General features: G+C 36.2%; 1 protein-coding gene across 5 annotated transcripts in view; it reads right to left on the bottom strand.

Annotated features, from left to right (window-relative positions):
- zc3h13 (zinc finger CCCH-type containing 13) overlaps positions 1 to 18,003 on the bottom strand; it is a 137,545-nt gene that overhangs the window by 96,875 nt on the left and 22,667 nt on the right. For 4 of the 5 annotated variants that reach the window (XM_059967851.1, XM_059967849.1, XM_059967848.1 and 1 more), the window contains exons 2-5: positions 17,602 to 17,734; positions 12,944 to 13,053; positions 4,092 to 4,203; positions 2,725 to 2,839 (exon numbers count right to left, since the gene is read on the bottom strand). In XM_059967851.1, the coding sequence (XP_059823834.1) occupies positions 2,725 to 2,839; positions 4,092 to 4,203; positions 12,944 to 13,053; positions 17,602 to 17,718 (454 nt within the window). In that variant the 5' untranslated portion in view covers positions 17,719 to 17,734. The remainder of the gene's footprint in view (positions 1 to 2,724; positions 2,840 to 4,091; positions 4,204 to 12,943; positions 13,054 to 17,601; positions 17,735 to 18,003) is intronic. The other variant, XM_059967852.1, reaches the window with a different exon arrangement.

The following is an 18,003-nucleotide window of genomic DNA, read 5'->3' on the forward strand; positions in this document are numbered from 1 at the left end:
TAGCATCTTTTTCCCTGGGTGACAATGGCCAATACCAGAGGACATCCTTTGATGGCAAGTGATGGAAAGCTTAGGGAAGATGTCAGAGGTACAGTTTTTTTTTTACACAGAGAATGGTGATTGGCTGGAACACACTGCTGGGGTTGGTGGTATAGGCTGACACAATATGGACATTTAATAGACTCTTAGGTGCACAGATGTAAGAAAAATGCAAAGTATGTGCTGTTTAGGAGGAAAGGGATGGACTGATCATGGAGAAAGTTTATATTGGTCAGCGCCACATCATGGACCGAAAGGCCTGTACAAATATTGTTATGTATGTATACCTATGTTCAAATACCATTAGTTTTGGCCTCCTGTAAAAAAGCTAAATATTAAGTGCAACTTGTATTTCTAGATCTCTGATAACTTTCTTCACTTTCAAGAATAATCAGGTTTACTTCCTGATGACACTCAAGTTGCTTATGTTAGCACAACAGTCAGTGGACAGATGGCTTGTATCTGCTAATATCCTAAGGCATTAATTATTTTTCTACTTATTCTTGTTCCTCTATAATTTTGGCCCTGTTGAGAATTTAGGTGTTCTCACTAAAGGTGCACAGTGAATTCTGGTTAATTGGGACACCTTGGGACCAGTATATTTTGGCTCAATTAAGCGCTGCCCCAATTAGCTGAAATTTCATGGAAGTAGTTAAAAAGGTATGAAAAAAGATAAGCTACCACTTAATTGAATTGCAAATTATATATTTAAATGAAATACAGAACAAATGAGAACACTATTAATACTACTATAGTATTTTAAAACTGTATGTTAGTTCCTAATAGTTCTCAAAGGACTACCTACATTGTCTTCCTAAATGAAGTCAAAATTTAAAAAAACACTAAATGACTAAAAATCACTGCTTTTGGAATCTGTGTCCATTGGCACAAATGGATAGCAAAACACAAGCACATGCAACTGCGACTATTTAAATTGACTGTTTCTGGCATCTCCAAGCCTGAATACTTAAAAACGCAGTGAGCAAAAATGTTCTGAATTGTCTTACTGCTTATTTTTCGCCAAATGTCAGTGACAAAAGTCGTTGCTTTTTGAACACAAACACACACACAACTGACTTTATTTAAAAACTGCTCAAAGCAAGGGGTAGCGTCTGTGGAAGAAAAATGTGACGAACATTAAGGGGTTAATGACCACCTTTTAGTATGTGAATTCAAAGTCTGTAATCACTTATCTGCGACTAATGTACACTGTGTGCTTGAAATGTGCTTTGTAGATGGGATGGGAAAATAACTATGTCTGTGCTTGAGAAAGCCTGATATACTGTCCTGAAAACTAACACTTAAGAAAATGTATAACCGCTCAAGGACATATAGTGCAACTTTGCTATTGTAATGAGTTGTAGTTTGAAGTTCCCTCCTTTTTCAGATTTAAGTGCTTCTTGTCACATACACCTGGAGTATAAATAAAAGTGTAATCCATTGTTGAGCAGAGTCTCAGAACTCCGCTTTAGGTGTCTGGGCTCTCCATGATATCATGTAATAAAACCCTTTAGTCTGAAACAATTCTCTGAGTCGGCCTCATCTATTCTGTCTGCTGCTCCTGAGATTTTTTTCCACAACAGCATCTAATGGCCACACAAGTGTGCACGACTGACACAAGTTAGAAACTGTTCAGCAACAATTAAACAGCATATTTCAAATTCCAAAAGGAATCTCAGCTATTTTCTCTTTTAGTTTTTGTTCTTTAAGAGGTGTCCCAAATAAGCTGCTGCTCCCATTAACCGAGGGCCCAAATAACTGGAATGCACTGTATTAGGAAAATTCTTAAGAATGCTCTGCACTAGATTCACTCAGAGTCCCCATCACAATCTATCTGAAGTGTCTTATTCAGCCCGGTGAGTCCTACTTCCTCTCTAACGAGCTAACACAAAATTCTTACCTGCCTCACTGTGCAGAGGCATTCTATACTCTACTGGAGAAAGACAAGTAACAAACGTTTAGGGGGAAATACAGAGAAAAAAAATCTTTTGTGCTTTTTTAAACAATCTCTTTTAAGACTCTTTTGTAAGACTCTTGCAAATTTCTATAAATGTATTATGGAGAACATTCTGACTGGTTGTGTCACAGGGTGAAGGCTCCAATACACAGGAATGCAAAAGGCTACAGAGGGTTACAGACTCAACCAGGCACTCCATCATGGCACAACCTCCCCCCACCCCCCAAGCATCAAGGACATCTTCAAGATGTGGTGCTTCAAGAAGGTGGCAGTCATCACTACGGACCCTCACCATTCTACAGGCCGTGTCCTCTTCTTGTTACTACCTTCATTCAATGAGGAGATACAGGAGCCTGAAGATCCACACCCGATGATTCAAAAACAGCTTCTTCCCATCTGCTATCAGATTTCTGAACTTTCCATGAACACTACCTTGTTATTGTTTTTTTCTGCAATATTCAGTTATTTTGTAATTTATATTAAGTTTATATTTTTACACTATTCTGCTGCCACAAAATAAATTTCACATTATATAACAACGATAATATATATGATTCTGACTCAGTACAGCCCTGGAACATGCTCTTCTACCCATGATGTCTGTCATACTATATTTGTTAAACCTACCCACAGTTAGCTTTGTGACAGTCACACATTCTTTTACAAACTTACAACTGCAATGTTCACAATTAAGTATTATCTGATTATAGGAATAAAGCACAATTTACCATCCCTGCCTGTTTCCCACTCAGCTGATTCTTCCTCACTTTCTGGAGTGCGCTCCTTTGTAATTTTAAGATTAGCGTCATCTTTTTTCCGGCGTCTGCTTCTTGAAGCATCCCTCTAAATAAAATAATTTGTTTTAATGTACTGCAGAAAACAAGCATCACATTTATTACGGATTTTTCCTCATATAAATTTGCTACAAATGTAGCTCTTGTATTTAAGTTGGCGAGTTGTGATGAGTACTAAGAGATTTCTGATGCTCAGTACGGACATGCTGCATGAAAGCCTGCTTATTCCTTTATGACTTTATACCTCTATACTGATAGAAAGAGGTCTTAACAAATTTACAAACACTGAATTCTCTCTATCTCCTTCCTCTGCATGTAACTCTCATCTGAAACACAATTTTTTTTGGTCTAATAATACCAAATACCATTTCAACTATTTTTGGTTCTATAGACAAATAACTGTGGAATGTTTTGTTTTTATTGCAAAGAGTAATGAGAATAAAAGCACAAAGTTTTGATGTATCTTCATAGGACACTGGTGAGACCTACCTACATAATTTAGGTTCTCCATGTTTAATATACATGCACCAAGGCAGTACAAAGATTGGCTAGGTTGTCTTCTGGTTTGAAAGCAACGATGTATAAAGGAGGATTTAAAAGGTTGGAGCTATACTCTCTGAAGCTTAGAATGACAGATGATCTTATGTGGCATAAGATTCTGGGAGGGAATGACAGGATGGACAGTAAGAATGATTGGAGTTATCTCGAATTTGGAAACATAATTTAAGAATAAAGGTTCGGCATTTATGATGGAGATTGAGAAGAGTTTCTTCCCTTGAAGGGGTGTGACTCTTGGGACTTCTCTCCCCCTGAGAGCTATGAAGTGGAGTCATTAAATAAAATCAAAGCAGACATTTACAGATATTTAAACTACAAGAGAGTTGAGAAATATAGGGAGAGGAAAGTATAGCTGAGAGCAAGACTGGATCAGCCACACTTAGGAGAATCCAACTGGCCTACTCCTATTCTCATTTCCTAGGCACTTAAATGAGGCTACTCATCCATAGATTCTGTATGGAAGTAGTAAATCAGTTTATTCTACTTGAAATCCTTTTGAAACAATTACATATCCTTTCACACTACAATTTCTAACTTCAGCAATAATAAACACTAACTAAAATATCTTCAACTACAGCCCAAACTGTTACAACAACCCAATTCTTATTAACTAAAATAAAATTCAGCAAGTTGAAGCTAATTTTCATTTTGTGACATAAACTAATTCCCAGACTTAAGATCATAGTTTAATTTAACTGGAACATTGCTTTTCACTATAAATTTGAAAATGCAATCATTTGTACCCTTGTTGGAGATGAGGATTCATCCTGGGATCTCTTCTGTGGCTCAGATTCTACATCTTGCCTTTTATTCTTCATTCTCTCTCGCAAATCACCAGTTGGTCTTTCTGGAGATCTTCATTTTGACAAAAAAAAGTAACATATTCACAAAAAATAGGAATTCCTTTAAGGGTTTTTTTTGCTTCTATTCTTCCACAAAATATCATAAAGGATTGTATGCAACAAACATAATAGACAGTCATAGAGAGATAGTTACAGATGTATGATTCACCCATACACATCCCAGACTTTTAGTTCAATTCTGCAAGTTGGATAACTGATTTAGATTGAACATTAACTCTGTACCAAAATGTCATGAACAACCAAATATACAGACTTGATGCTAAAACTTTTTCCAATTCATTCTGGGCCATCACAAAATATTGAACATCATTATACTCTACAAAATTTAAATTGCAATATGAAAATTAAAGAGTACCATAAATTCAAGCATATTTATAACTAAACTAACTAACTAATTGTACTTTTCTCTACTTAACTGTGATTTAAGTCCATTAAGATATGGACACACAGAAGTGCGAATGCTTTGTGGAAGTTTTAATTCATATAAAAATAAAAGCTGGATAATTAAAGCTGGAACATCACAACCAAGTTAATTAATGCATATGCAGTGATAGTTTTGTATGTTTGCTTGATATCAATTAAGTGTCTTGCTAATGATTCTATTGCAGCTCAAGCAATATTTTGTTTCAACCATGTATTTAAATAAACAGCAATGCCGAGTATTTATCCAAACATTTCATTCATAACATACATGATCTTAACGTGAAAAAACTTCAATATTATGTTTAAGAATATAGAACATAAGAAATAGGAGCAGGAAGAGACCATCTGGTCTGTCCAGCCTGATCTCCCATTCAGTAAGGTCACAGCTGATCTGGCCCTGAACTCAGCTCCACCTACTTGTCTTTTCCTTAAAACCCTCAATTCCCCTGCTATGCAGAAACATCTATCTAACTGTGCCTTAAGTATATTTAGTGAGGTACCCTATACTGCTTCCCTGGGCAGAGAATTTTAGATTCACCACTCTCTAAGGAAAGCAGTTCCCCCTCATCTCCATCCTAAATTTATTCCCACGAGATTAGAACCACTAGTTCTAATCTCACTTACCAGTGGAAACAACTTTCCTGTCTCTATCTTATTTAACCCTTTCATAGTTTTATGTTTCTGTTAGATCCCCTCTCATTCTTCTGAATTCAAGCAAGTACAGTCTCAGGCAACACCATCCCTCCTTATAGACTAACCCATCATCTCTGGAATCAACCTGATAAACCTCTTCTGCATCACCTCCAAAGCCAGTATACCTTTCCTTATGTAAGGTGATCAGAACTGCATGCAGTACTCTAGGTGCGGTCTCACCAGTACCCTGTGCGTTAGTAGCAAAATCTCCCTACTCATAAATTCAACTCTCTAGAACAATGAAGGCCAACATTCCATTTGCCTTCTTGACAATCTGTTGAGCTTGCAAACCAGTCTTGATGACCTCACATTTATCAATGTTAACCTCCATCTGCCACACCCTTGCCTAACTATCTATATCTCTGCAGACTCCCCACCTCCTCGGCACAATCTGCTTTTCCATTCAATTTAATGTCATCAGCAAAGTTAGATATGCTACAATCAGTTTTTTCTTCCAAATTGTTAATGTATATTCTGACAGTTGCAGGCCTAAATACCAACTTCTGTGTCACTCTGCTCACCACTGACTTTAAGGTTTAGATAAAAAATGTATAAAGGCAATTTTGTATTTAAAAAGCCTTCTAACATATCCCAGACCAAAATAAATCACAACTCATCATAAATTCACCTGACATTATGGTCTATTTTAATGAGTTTCTGTTTTGCTTTATATTGGGTAGCCTTCATCTAAATGACAATATTTTATGATCTGCCAGATTTTATCATTAGTGAGATAACGGACTATAAAGTAGAACATCACATATCTCACAAATGAGCTTTTAAAATTCTAATGCATGGAAGTTGAATTGTTCCTTATATAACAGATATCATAGCTCTAACAAAGTTTAAAAGCTCCAACATGAAAATACATATATTGCACATACTACATACACATTGGATACTGATAACAAAAAAAATTCAAAATTGCAAGCCTACAACTCATTTGGACCAGCGGCACAAGCAAGGTATTCAGCCACCCTCATGGATTGTTTAAAAAAACTAGTTCCTTTCACATGAGAGGCAAGGACTGCATTCAAGGACTTGTCATAAATTTCACTGTACACAGGGACGATAAGACTCTATGTGATCATAAAATCTATTTTTAAATCACAGCAACATCACCTTGACATCATAAAATACATTGCAACATACTTCCAAGAACATTAATTCTTACATCTGTCTATAAGAGTTAAGTATTAAAATGCAACGAGTTGATGCTAACAAAGAACCTATAACACTGGATTGCCTTCACCTAAGTTACGTCCCAGAAATCTCCCAAAGCACATTCTGAATTGTCAGATAATGCTGGTAATCTGTACTCAATTAGTTTCAAAACGTTAGATCCGCGATTTCCCGATCACTCAATGACACTAGTAGATTGGGGAAGTTTGTCTTTTCTCCACTGCAATGTGGAATTTTTATTTAATGTTAAAGCTGCATTGTCATACAAGATGTAGAGCAACCATACCAAACTGGAAGCACTAAGAAATAGAAGCGGGGTAGATTGCAGTCCCCTCATGTATGACTTACATAAGATTTTCCCTCAATGCCACTTTCCTGTAAACACCTTATATCCATTGACTCTCTTAAGATGTATAAAATCTATTGATCATGGCCTTGGTCAGTCACCCAGTGTATTCAAGCACCCACAGATCTCCTGAATAGAGAATTCCAAAGATTTACTATCTGTGGGGTGATGGATTTCTTATCTCTATCTATGATTAGTGGTTCTGGTCCCACTAGGGCAGGGGTCGGCAATGTTTACCACTGAAAGAGCCATATGGACCCATTTCCCACAGAAAAGAAAACACTGGGAGCCACAAAACCCGTTTGACATTTAAAATGAAATAACACTGCATACAACGGTTTTTTTTTTGCCTTTATGCTATGTATAAACAACTATAATGTGTTGCATTTATGAAATTGATGAACTCCTGCAGAGAAAACGAAATTACATTTCTGCATGCAACAAAAACATTTTGAACTCCGAAAAAAAGACGTTGGGTTGAAGGTTACTCCATAGTTAGCCTACCTTGGATTGAAGAATTAAAAGAAAGTGTGCACTGGCGGGTGTCAGGCATTGGCAGTGGTGATGTATATTAATAGCAATAAAAAAACATGTTATAGCGGTGTGCTACACACAGCGCTAAAATAACGACACTGCAGTCAAAGATAACTTTATTCGAACTAAACAGCCTTGCTTTAAAGCCTCCCTCAACCCGCCCCCCTGTGGGCGCGGATGCTCCAAAAGACACGTACTCACAAACCCCCGTAGGCTATCTCCCTTAGCCGGAACGGTGGCTAATTGTGAGCCAGTTCGGATGTGCCAGGAAATGGGGTCTCCACAACGTTTTACTTAGATTGTACAAGATCACCATAATCTTCAAATTTCGAATTACATTTCAAAAACTAACAAACCACGGGGAGCCGCAGCACAGAGATGAAAGAGTCGCATGCGGCTCCGGAGCCGCGGGTTGCCGACCCCTGCACTAGGGAAAACTGTTAACTCATTTAAGAATCTTGTTCATTTGGATAAGGACAACCCTATTCTTCTAAGTTCAAGGGTATAGATTCATTCTGCTTAATCTCTTCTCATACAATAAACTCACCAATTTAATAATCAATATTTCTGATGCAGTGTCAGCTGGGTCTTAGATAATTAGAAAATGCAGTCTCTGTTCTTATACGCAAAATGCTCCTTTAATAGTCTTTAAAAATTGGTTATTAATACATAATTCAAAAGTCAAGGTCCCATCTATCAATAGATTTTCAGGTAGTAGTATTGGAAATGGCGCAAGAAAGTGGCGCTGAAGTAAAAGATTTTACTGAATAGCAAAGCAAACACATGGTGGTTCCTGTTTTTATTAATTATGTTTCTAATTCTTTCTTATTGCACAGTTATAAAGTGGTAATGACATTCAAGACTGTGAAAAGCTCTTTTTGCGGAATGTGGTAAGACATGAAGACCTCCAGTATACCCTGACAACAACACCTGCAAAAAGTGCAGCCAGTTGCAACTTATTACAGACTGCATTAGGGAAATGGAGCTGGAGCAACTCCAGATCATTCGGGAGGCTGAGGATTTGATTGACAGGAGATATAGGGATGTAATTAGACTGAAGGTACAGGAGACAGGTGACATCAGAAGAGAGGAATGAGATAGGCAGCCAGTGCATGATACCCCTATAGCCATTGCCCTCAATAAAACATATATTGGTTTGGATACTGTTTGGTGCCATAACCTAGCAGAGTGGTATTCTCAGGATTGCTATCTGGCCCACAGGCTAGAAATAGGAAGATAATACAGTTTCACACGTGGCTAAGGATATAGTGCAGGAGGGAGGGTTCAGATTCACAGATCATTGAACTCCCTTCCAGGGGAAGGTGGGACTTGTACAGATAGAATAGTTTGCACCTTAATTCGAGAGGGATCAATATACTTGCAAGAAGTTTGTTCTGGGGGAGTTGGGGGGGGGGGGGGAGGTTTAAGCTCGAGCTGCAAGGGGCTGGGAACCAGAGTGCCAGGGAAGCTAGTGGTGGTTGTGGAGAAAGATGATGTTAAGCCTAAATACAAAGATAGGAACTGTAAGGTTCAACATGGTGGAACTAATGTTCTGACTTGCATCTATTTCGATGTAAGGAGCACTGTAAGTAAGGTAGGTAAGAGAGCATGGATACTCACATGGAATTATGATACTGTAGCCATTAGTGAGACTTGGTTGCAGGAATGGCAGCTCAATATTCTGGGGTTCCATTGTTTTAGACATGATAGAGGGGGAGGAGTGGCATTACAAGTCAGAAAAAATGTCACGGCAATGCTTAGACAGGACAAACTAGGTACTGTCTACTGAATCTATATGGTGGGAACTGAGAAATAAGAAGTTTCAAGATAATTATGGAGAAGGATAGGACTAGTCCTCAGGTTGAGAAAGGCCAATTTTCTTGGCATCATAAAGGATCTGGCAGGTATGGATGAGGTTAGGTTGTTTTCTGGGAAAGGTATGCTTGGTATGTGGAAGGCCTTCAAAAGTAAAGGGTCAATCAGCATGATCATCTATGCTTGGAGCCAAAGGACAGGGGCAGATCAATTCTTTGCATCTGTATTTACTTGGGCAACAGACACGGTATCTATAAAGCTGTGGCAAAACTATAGTGAGGTAATGAACCATATCCAAATTGGTTGCTGCTTTGAGGTAAATTAGGGTGGATAAGTCTCCACGGCCTGACAAAATGTCTGACTTGAACCTTGTGGGAGGCTAGTGCAAAAATTACAAGGGCCCTGGCAGAGGTATTTGAAACGTCCTTAACCACAGGTGAGGTATTCCAAGAAAGACTTCAAGAATAAGCCATGAAATTACAGGCCAGTGAGCCTAATATCATTATTGGGTAAGTTATTGGAAAGTATTCTTAGGGATGGAATATATAAATATTTGGATAGGTAGGGCGTGATAAAGAATAGTTAACATGGCTTTGTGTGTGGTAAATCAAGTTTAACCAAGCTTATAGAGTTCTTTGAGGAGCTTACCAGGAAAATTGATGAGTGAAAGGGAATGAATGTTGTCTACATGGTATTTAGCAAAGCCTCTGACAAAGCCCTACATGAGAGGTTGGTCAAGAAAGTTTACTCTCTTGGCATTCAGGATGAGGTAGCAAACTGGATTTAACACTGGCTTCTCAGAGCGGTGCATGGAAAAGTGCTAGGTCCATTGTTGTTTGTTATTTACATTACTGATTTTGATGACGATGTGGTAAAAATGAATCAGTACATCTGTGGATGACACCAAGATTGAGGGCACAGTGGACAGTGGATATCTAGCAGCTGGCAATATAGCGATAGAATTTAATGCAGACAAGTGTGACATGTTACACTTTGGGAGGACAAACCAGGGTAGGACATATATAGTGAATTCCAGGGCACCAAGGACTGCAGAGGAACAAAGGGATTTGGGAATATAGATCCATCATTACTTGAAAGTGATGTCTCGGGTAGATAGAATCATACAGAGAGCTTTAGGCACATTAGCTTTCATAAATCAGAATACTGAGTATAGGAGTTGGGATAGATATTTAAGTTGCATTAGACTTTGGCGAGCCAAATTTGGAGTATTGTGTGTAATTCTGGTCCCCACCTACAGGAAAATAGTAATAATATTAAAAGAGTACAGAGAAAATTTACAAGGATGTTGCCAAAAAGAGTTGAATTGGTTAAGACTTTTACCCCTGGAGTGTAGATTGTAGGGAGATTTGATAGAGGAGTACCAATAGATAGGATAAATACAAGCAGGCTTTTTCCATTGAGACTAGGAAGACTAGAACCAGAAATCATAAAGGTGAAATATTTAATGGAAACCTGAGAGGGAATTTCTTCACTCAGAGGGTGGTAGGAGTGTGTAACGAGATGCTAGTGAAAGTGGTGTTTGCAAGTTTGATTGTAACATTTAAGAGAAGTTTGGATAAGTACATGAATGGGGGGGGTACAGAGGGTTGATGCAAGTAGGCAGAATAACAGTTTGGCACGGACTTAATGAACTGAAAGGCTGCAGTGCTCTCTGACTCTATGTTCTTGAGACAAACCTACTGTTCATTCCTCCTTTAAGATGCTCTCAAAACTTATCTGCTGCTTAAAATTCTGGCTAAGTTCTTCTAGTATTATCCTCAGGTTCCAGGTTCTTTGGTTTTATTTGTTTCTTAAAACTTATCTCTTTGTCTAAGGTTTTGATCGTCTTTTACCCCTTTATGACGGCTTGGTATGTAATAACACTTCTTTGAAGAAACCTGGGTCATTTTATTGTATTAAGGGAGCTACAGTGGTGCCAGAGAGTTTGTGAATTAAATAAATAACACAAGAAATTATACTTGTTCAATTATTTATTGAAAAAAATGATCCAATGTTACATGTATATGTTGGAAAAAATGTGAACCTCTGGGTTAATGCCTTCTACAAAAGCTATTTGGAGTCAAGTGTTCCAATCAATGAGATGAGATTGGAAATGTGGGTTGTAGAGGTGCCCTGACCTAAAAAAAGACAAACAAAGTCAGGTTACTGACAGAACCTGCTCTTCTCAAGAAAGATCTCTTGTATACCATGCCTTGATCAAAACAACTTTCAGAGGACCTTAGAAGAATTGTAGAGATGCATGAAGCTGGAAAAGGCTACAAAAGCATTTCTGAAGACCTAAGAAAAGTCAGTCCACAGTAAGAGAAATTGTGTACAAATGGAGGAAACTCAGTACTGCTGCTGCTCTCCCTAGGAGTGGGAATCCTGCAAAGATCACACCGAGCACAACGTGCAATGCTGAAGTAGGTGAAAAAGAACCCAAGGATAACAACTAAAGACCTGCAGAAATCTCTAGAACTTGCTAAAGTCTCTGTTCATGTGCCCACTATAAAGAAAACACTGAATAAGAATGGTGTTCATGGAAGGACACCATGGAGGAAGCCACTGCTCTCCAAAAAAAAACATTGCTGCACAACTCAAGTTTGCAAAGGACCACCTGGATGTTCTACAACACTTCTGTGACAATATTGTGTGGACATATGAGACAAAAGTTGAACTTTTTTGCAGAAATGCACATTGCTGTTTGCTGGAAAAAGGGCACTGCACACCAACACCAAAACCTCATCCCAATTGTGAAGCATGGTGGAAGGAGCATCATGGTTTGGGGCTGCTTTGCTGCCTCAGGGCCTGGACTGCTTGCAATTGTTGAGGGAACAACAAATTCAAAATTGTATCAAGACATTTTAAAGGGGAATGCCAGGGTAGCAGTCCATCACATGAAGCTTAATAGAAGTTGGACCACAAAACAATGATCTGAAACACAGGAGTAAATCAACAACAGAATGGTTTAAAAAGAAGAAAATTTGTGTTTTTTTGGAATAGCCGAATCAAAGTCCTAAACTTAATCCTATAGAAATATTGTGGAAGGACCTGAAGCAAGCAGTTCATGAACGGGAACCCACCAAATTCGCAGAACTGCGGCAGTTTTGTAAGGAGGAATAGCCTAAAGCTCCTCTAAGCCGATGTGTAGGACTGATCAACAGTTACCAGAAATGCTTGGTTGAAGTTATTGCTGTACAAGGGAGTCACACCAGTTACTGAAAGCAATGGTTCACATACATTTTCCAACAATTACATGTAATATTGGATCATTTTTCACAATAAATAAATGTAACGAGTTTAACTTTTTTGTGTTACTTATTTAATTGTGTTCTCGTCATCTAGTTTTATGATTTACATGAAGATCTGATCACATTTTAGGTCATATTTACACAGAAATAGAGAAAATTCTACAGGGTTCACAAATTTTCTAGCATCACTGTATATAAAGACCCTTTGAGACTGTTTCATCAATTGACAATGTTATAATCAATCAATCCCAGGTCCATCCTCATATACTATCTCCAAATCCATCAGCTTAACTTTTTTAAGGTGCCTGTCAGTTGTAATGCCATTAAACTTATTCCTCATAGCTCAGAAAGCAAATTAAGATTAACATTTTAAAAATTATATAAAGTGCTAAATGAAAATTAGAAAGAACAAGGAAAGGAAATGTATATAGCTTTACAACAGAATTACTAAAATCACTAAAGCTCTTAAAAAATCAGTTATGTTTTACCTTCTATATGAAGTACTGTATCCTTTACCTCTAGGGGAGGATCCATGAGTAAACCTACAAGTGTTCCCATATGGACAATGACCAGTTTTCATCCAATTACGACATTGCGTCTAGGTTAAAACACAGGGAATTTTTAATCATACAATTGTTGACAATTTTTAAAAACATGTTTACCCAATACAGTACACAGAGCTTGCACTTTCTATAATTTAAACACAAAATCCTCTGTCTCATGAACATGGTAAGATAATTTTGTGCATAGGTGTTAAAGTTCATTACAGATATTCAGATGTCTCTCTCCTTCAGTGCACAATTCTTGAGACAAATATTTAACAGGTTACTTACTGAGTGTGTTGATACAATAGAACATTCACAGAGCAAACAACTAATGAAAGCATTAGTCAAAAAGATAAAGTAACATATCTGAACTAAATTGCTAAATTTGAGTTTATATAAATATTTCTAAATTAATGTAAAACTACAATGCAAACTGTGATAAAGTTATAAAATTGCCAATTAAAATTCTGTTGAAGGCACAGCTAAAGAGAATTCAAAGTCAGTACAGCACCCATCAACTTTCTCAATCTCCCCATCCCAGGTATTGATTTTCTAGTTTTAACAGAATTCATAGTAAAATTTAAAGCTGTCAAATATTCCATTAACCACAAAGTACTGTAAAATGAAAAAAATACCACCTAATTAATTACTATATCCCAAGGTAAATAAAGTAATATTTTTAGAAATCATCTGCAGCTATTTTGGAACTTATATTATCCAAGGAATGACTTTTAACTTCCAGCTCTAATTAAGCCTGACATTATCAACTGTTATAAATAGAATTAAACAAATTTTAATAGTCATCAGGCCAATTTTACCTTTGATCTGGCTCATCAACTAACATTAGAAACTAGATACTGCTCACATAGGATTCTGAAAACTAAATAGACATGTGCTTCCCTCTTGCTCCTGGATCATGCTTCATATTTAATAGCTGTCAAACAATAAAAGCATTTTTCAAATTATTAACTTTAATTAAAATGTATTGCAGAAACTGGCTACTATTACTGCGAACAAGCTGTTTTGCTTCCATACAATTTCATTTGAAATAAAAACACAGCTTTAACAAAATACTTGCTCTAAAGAAATGAGAATGGCCCAGAATTGGCTCACTCTCTTAGAATAAATATATTCTGAAAATAGTTTCTTGAACTTCATTACATTATGTCATTTTTTGACATTAAGTTAAAGTAGCAAATACAGAATCATTTACAGTCACCCATTAGATATTCCAGTACTAAAAGTTTTGCGGGGAGGAGTGATGAGTAACTATGTGTGTTATACAAAACCCTAGTTTTAGAGGAATATATCCACCAACCCTCACAGCATCTTAATTTAATTAAAGCAACTCACGCATTTTCTCTGTTTTGAATATAAAATTAATCTGATTCAGAGTGCTGCCTTATCTAGGAAAATTAAAACTTCTGGCATGTTTAGAAACTAAGGAGGTAAGATCTGATTTATAATCATTAGTGCAGGTAAGAATTACAAAACTTCAAATCATTGATGAAAGCCATATTTTGTTAAAATTATTACGATGGTACAATTTAAAATTCCTAACTATTTAACATAGCTATGAAAAGAGTATATATGCGGATCTGAAAACAAATTAAGAAATCCTTAGCGACTACAATAAAAATGTACCTTACAATGGTTTAAAGTTAACAAAAGCAAAACTTTCATATATCAAAGAATGGAATTTGGATGACTTTGCTGTATAACAGTATGTCATGTACAGATTATTCGAATGTTAATAAAAAGACAAAGATCTGTAATATAATATTGAATGCCAATTTTCTGAATTAATCTACAGTACTTCATAAAATTATTTCTCCGCAATAATCTTGTATTGATTAAAGAGTACACTTATATTAAGCATATGTTTGTTTTCATTGCTAATGAATGGGAATAAATCAGTTATAGATATATAACACCTGTTTTATTTTATTTAATTAAATGTTACTTGGAAATCAGCAGGATGAGTTTTTTTTAAAAAAGTGAATTAAGTTAATTAAATGATCATGCATCCACCAACAGTGTTTACCCAAACGACACCAGAGCAAGTTGAGAGATCAGTTGTCAAATAATCACAAAATCCAATGTGCCTAACCAGGGCTGAGCCAGCTACAGATACCTACAGCAATGGTAGCAGTCTAGGTGAGCTGGTAAAATCACAGATTCTGTTACCTCACTTTATAACTAGTTCAGTTCTTTCTCTACTCCACTTAGCAATCTAATTAAAAATATACTAAACCATGGCATCAGCCAAGATTCAAGCGTATTACTACTAGTCTATCAATAACAATGACAGATTATAGTCGTTTTCCAAGCAGTATGTTTGAAACCCATGAACACACAACTCCACTGCTAAATTTTGAGATAGCCTGGTTGCATCTCTATAACACTGGAAATCATTACACAATAAATGTGTACCAATGTTAATACAAATTTTACGGGAACATTTTTGATCTCATTATAAAGGTATGGCTAAAGGTCTATATGCTCTTGGGCCAGAAGGTATAATTCAAGTACTCACAAAATAAGCAGTCAAATAAAATTAGTGCTGAAAAGGTGACTTCGAAAATCATAATAAATATAAGAGATGAACCGCCAGGCACTATACAATATTGTACAGTACTCGACATATTGTATTTTTGGAAAATATATAAAGCACATATGCAACAGAATATTCAAGTATAATAATGAAAATAGTGACTTCTGACACTAAATTTTGTGGACACTTGACACAGCTTTAGTATATGAATTTGAAAACTTTCTCCTTTCCATTAAGTCAGTAGTGCCTCACAACCATCACCCAAACCTAGCCTTTAGTTTTAAATTTTTCTAAGGAAACATTTTTCAAAAATAACAGAATGGGAAGAAATTTTATGTTGATCATTCAATAAGGTAGTGATAGGATTTAAGAAAAAAGAATTGGTATTAGGTAGAATAAAAAATATACAACATACACAAAAAGTAATGATTCACTACTATCAGTAATGAATCATTAATTCACTATAATTTTTGATGTTGCAATTCACGCTTCATTTCAATGCGTCACATCTGAACCTACTCATAAAGTGCAAAGTAAAAACACAATATTTTCAAAATAATTCAAAGCATAAGATGTTTAACACATATTTTCCATTTTACCTTAAAATCTGAACTCCAGGGAACTGAGAAACATAAGTATAACTCAATGTACTTTTGTGAATTTGGTCATCAAGGTGATATACTATTGGAACCATTTCCCAATTTTGGTATTGGTTTCAAGTACTTCAAGATTTCACATACCTTAGAAGGGGAGTATGGCCTGTTCAAAAAAAGTGTATTGCCATTTCAGAGAATAATCCTCTGGGATAAAAATGGAATTTTGTGTACTTCCTTCACCACCAACTATCTTGTTTTCTCAGTGAAGACAGCTGCCAATTGATCTGAAGTTATTTTATTTAAATCCGCAGCCATGATAAAATGGGAGTTACAGTGGAGTTCATGATATCTCAAACATCGCAGAACCTAACTCCTAGATCATTCTTTAATTCTCAACTGCTAACCACAATTACATGGCAAAAGATATTCTCTAAATAACGAAGGTAATGCCGTTATTTACTTCAAGTTGCCAGGTTTCCATACAGGAGTTCTCATATAGAAAGCTATGGTTTTCAATCTGTTGAAGAATAGTGGTGTAAAGCCCTAACCTATTGACAATATCTGCAAATAATCAAGATGGTGCACACCAAACTAGTTACAGAGATACAGTAGGTGTCAGAACATAAAGTACAGTAAGAGGACTGATAGACATGAAATAATTAATATTCTAAAACACATTTGATAGTTAAAACCTGATGTTCAAATACAACTGACTTCAGGATTTGATTATGCATCATAAAAGTATTCAGATATTTGAGAATTTCCCACTGGGCCTACTTATTGTCTGGGTTAATGTTTTGGCTCCATGGAAATTTCTCTAGTACTCATGCATTTGTTTTAAGATTCAGAAGGGATTAATTACAGATTAAAACTCACTCAACCTTTTCCAGAAGCTCAAGCTTGCAATTCATTTTAACATTATCCTACCCTGGCACTCAACACTTCCTTAAAAACTTCATACCCTTAAATCATAAATTTCTGAACAACTATTTGTTGAATATAAAGTTCAACAGTCCTGTAGCAGTGATAAATGTTTTATAGCGTTTAGGGCAAGCAAAGATGTACAAACTTCTTAAAAAATGGTAGGAGCTACTGCTCTGGAATATTATGCAGCTAAAATGCATAAAGTGCTACTAGTAATTATCTTTAATGATATACAATACAGTGTGCACACAAATATTAGAATGTGGATTTCAGCATGCTCATTTTCAGCTTAAGAATGGTATATATGAAAGTGGAGAAATAAATTTCTAAATGGGACAAACTAATTTAAAGTTTGCATCTGAAAATAGTAATTCAAGATCGTTAGATTAACTGATGCAGCAATTAAATGTAATTGTATCAAATGATATATTAAGTTATTTGTTCCTGTTTATCTTGAGCATCCTTTTAAGAAAATATTTAGTAGAAATACTGAAAAATAGAAGCTGTCTCAGTCATGAAATACTGACCTCAGCACTTGTCCCTGTGCTAGGCCCAAGCCTTTCAAACACACTGGGTCTACGAGACGTGCTCTCAGAAATGGTCTTTGAATTTTCAACTGTAACCTTCCGTCTCACTTTTGACATTCTGATTCATTGGAAGCTAAAAATAAAAAGACAACCATATGAAAGTGTAAAGGACAAAATTTAGCTTCTTTATTTGAACGTTTCGCTATAACTATGATAAATTGAAAACTAAAGCAGCAGATGTAGAATCAAGTAGATTATACAGCCAAAGATTGTTTCTTTAGGAACATAAAGTTGCAATTTGAAACACAAAGATTTATAAAAATAGGTTTCTTCTTAGCTTTAAAATTGTTCCGCTGTTTGGTTGATTACACTTACTGGGATTGTCTGCATTATATTTCAAAG

This window comes from Hypanus sabinus, chromosome 4, assembly GCF_030144855.1.
Source record: "Hypanus sabinus isolate sHypSab1 chromosome 4, sHypSab1.hap1, whole genome shotgun sequence".
In the NCBI taxonomy this organism is placed as follows: domain Eukaryota; kingdom Metazoa; phylum Chordata; class Chondrichthyes; order Myliobatiformes; family Dasyatidae; genus Hypanus; species Hypanus sabinus.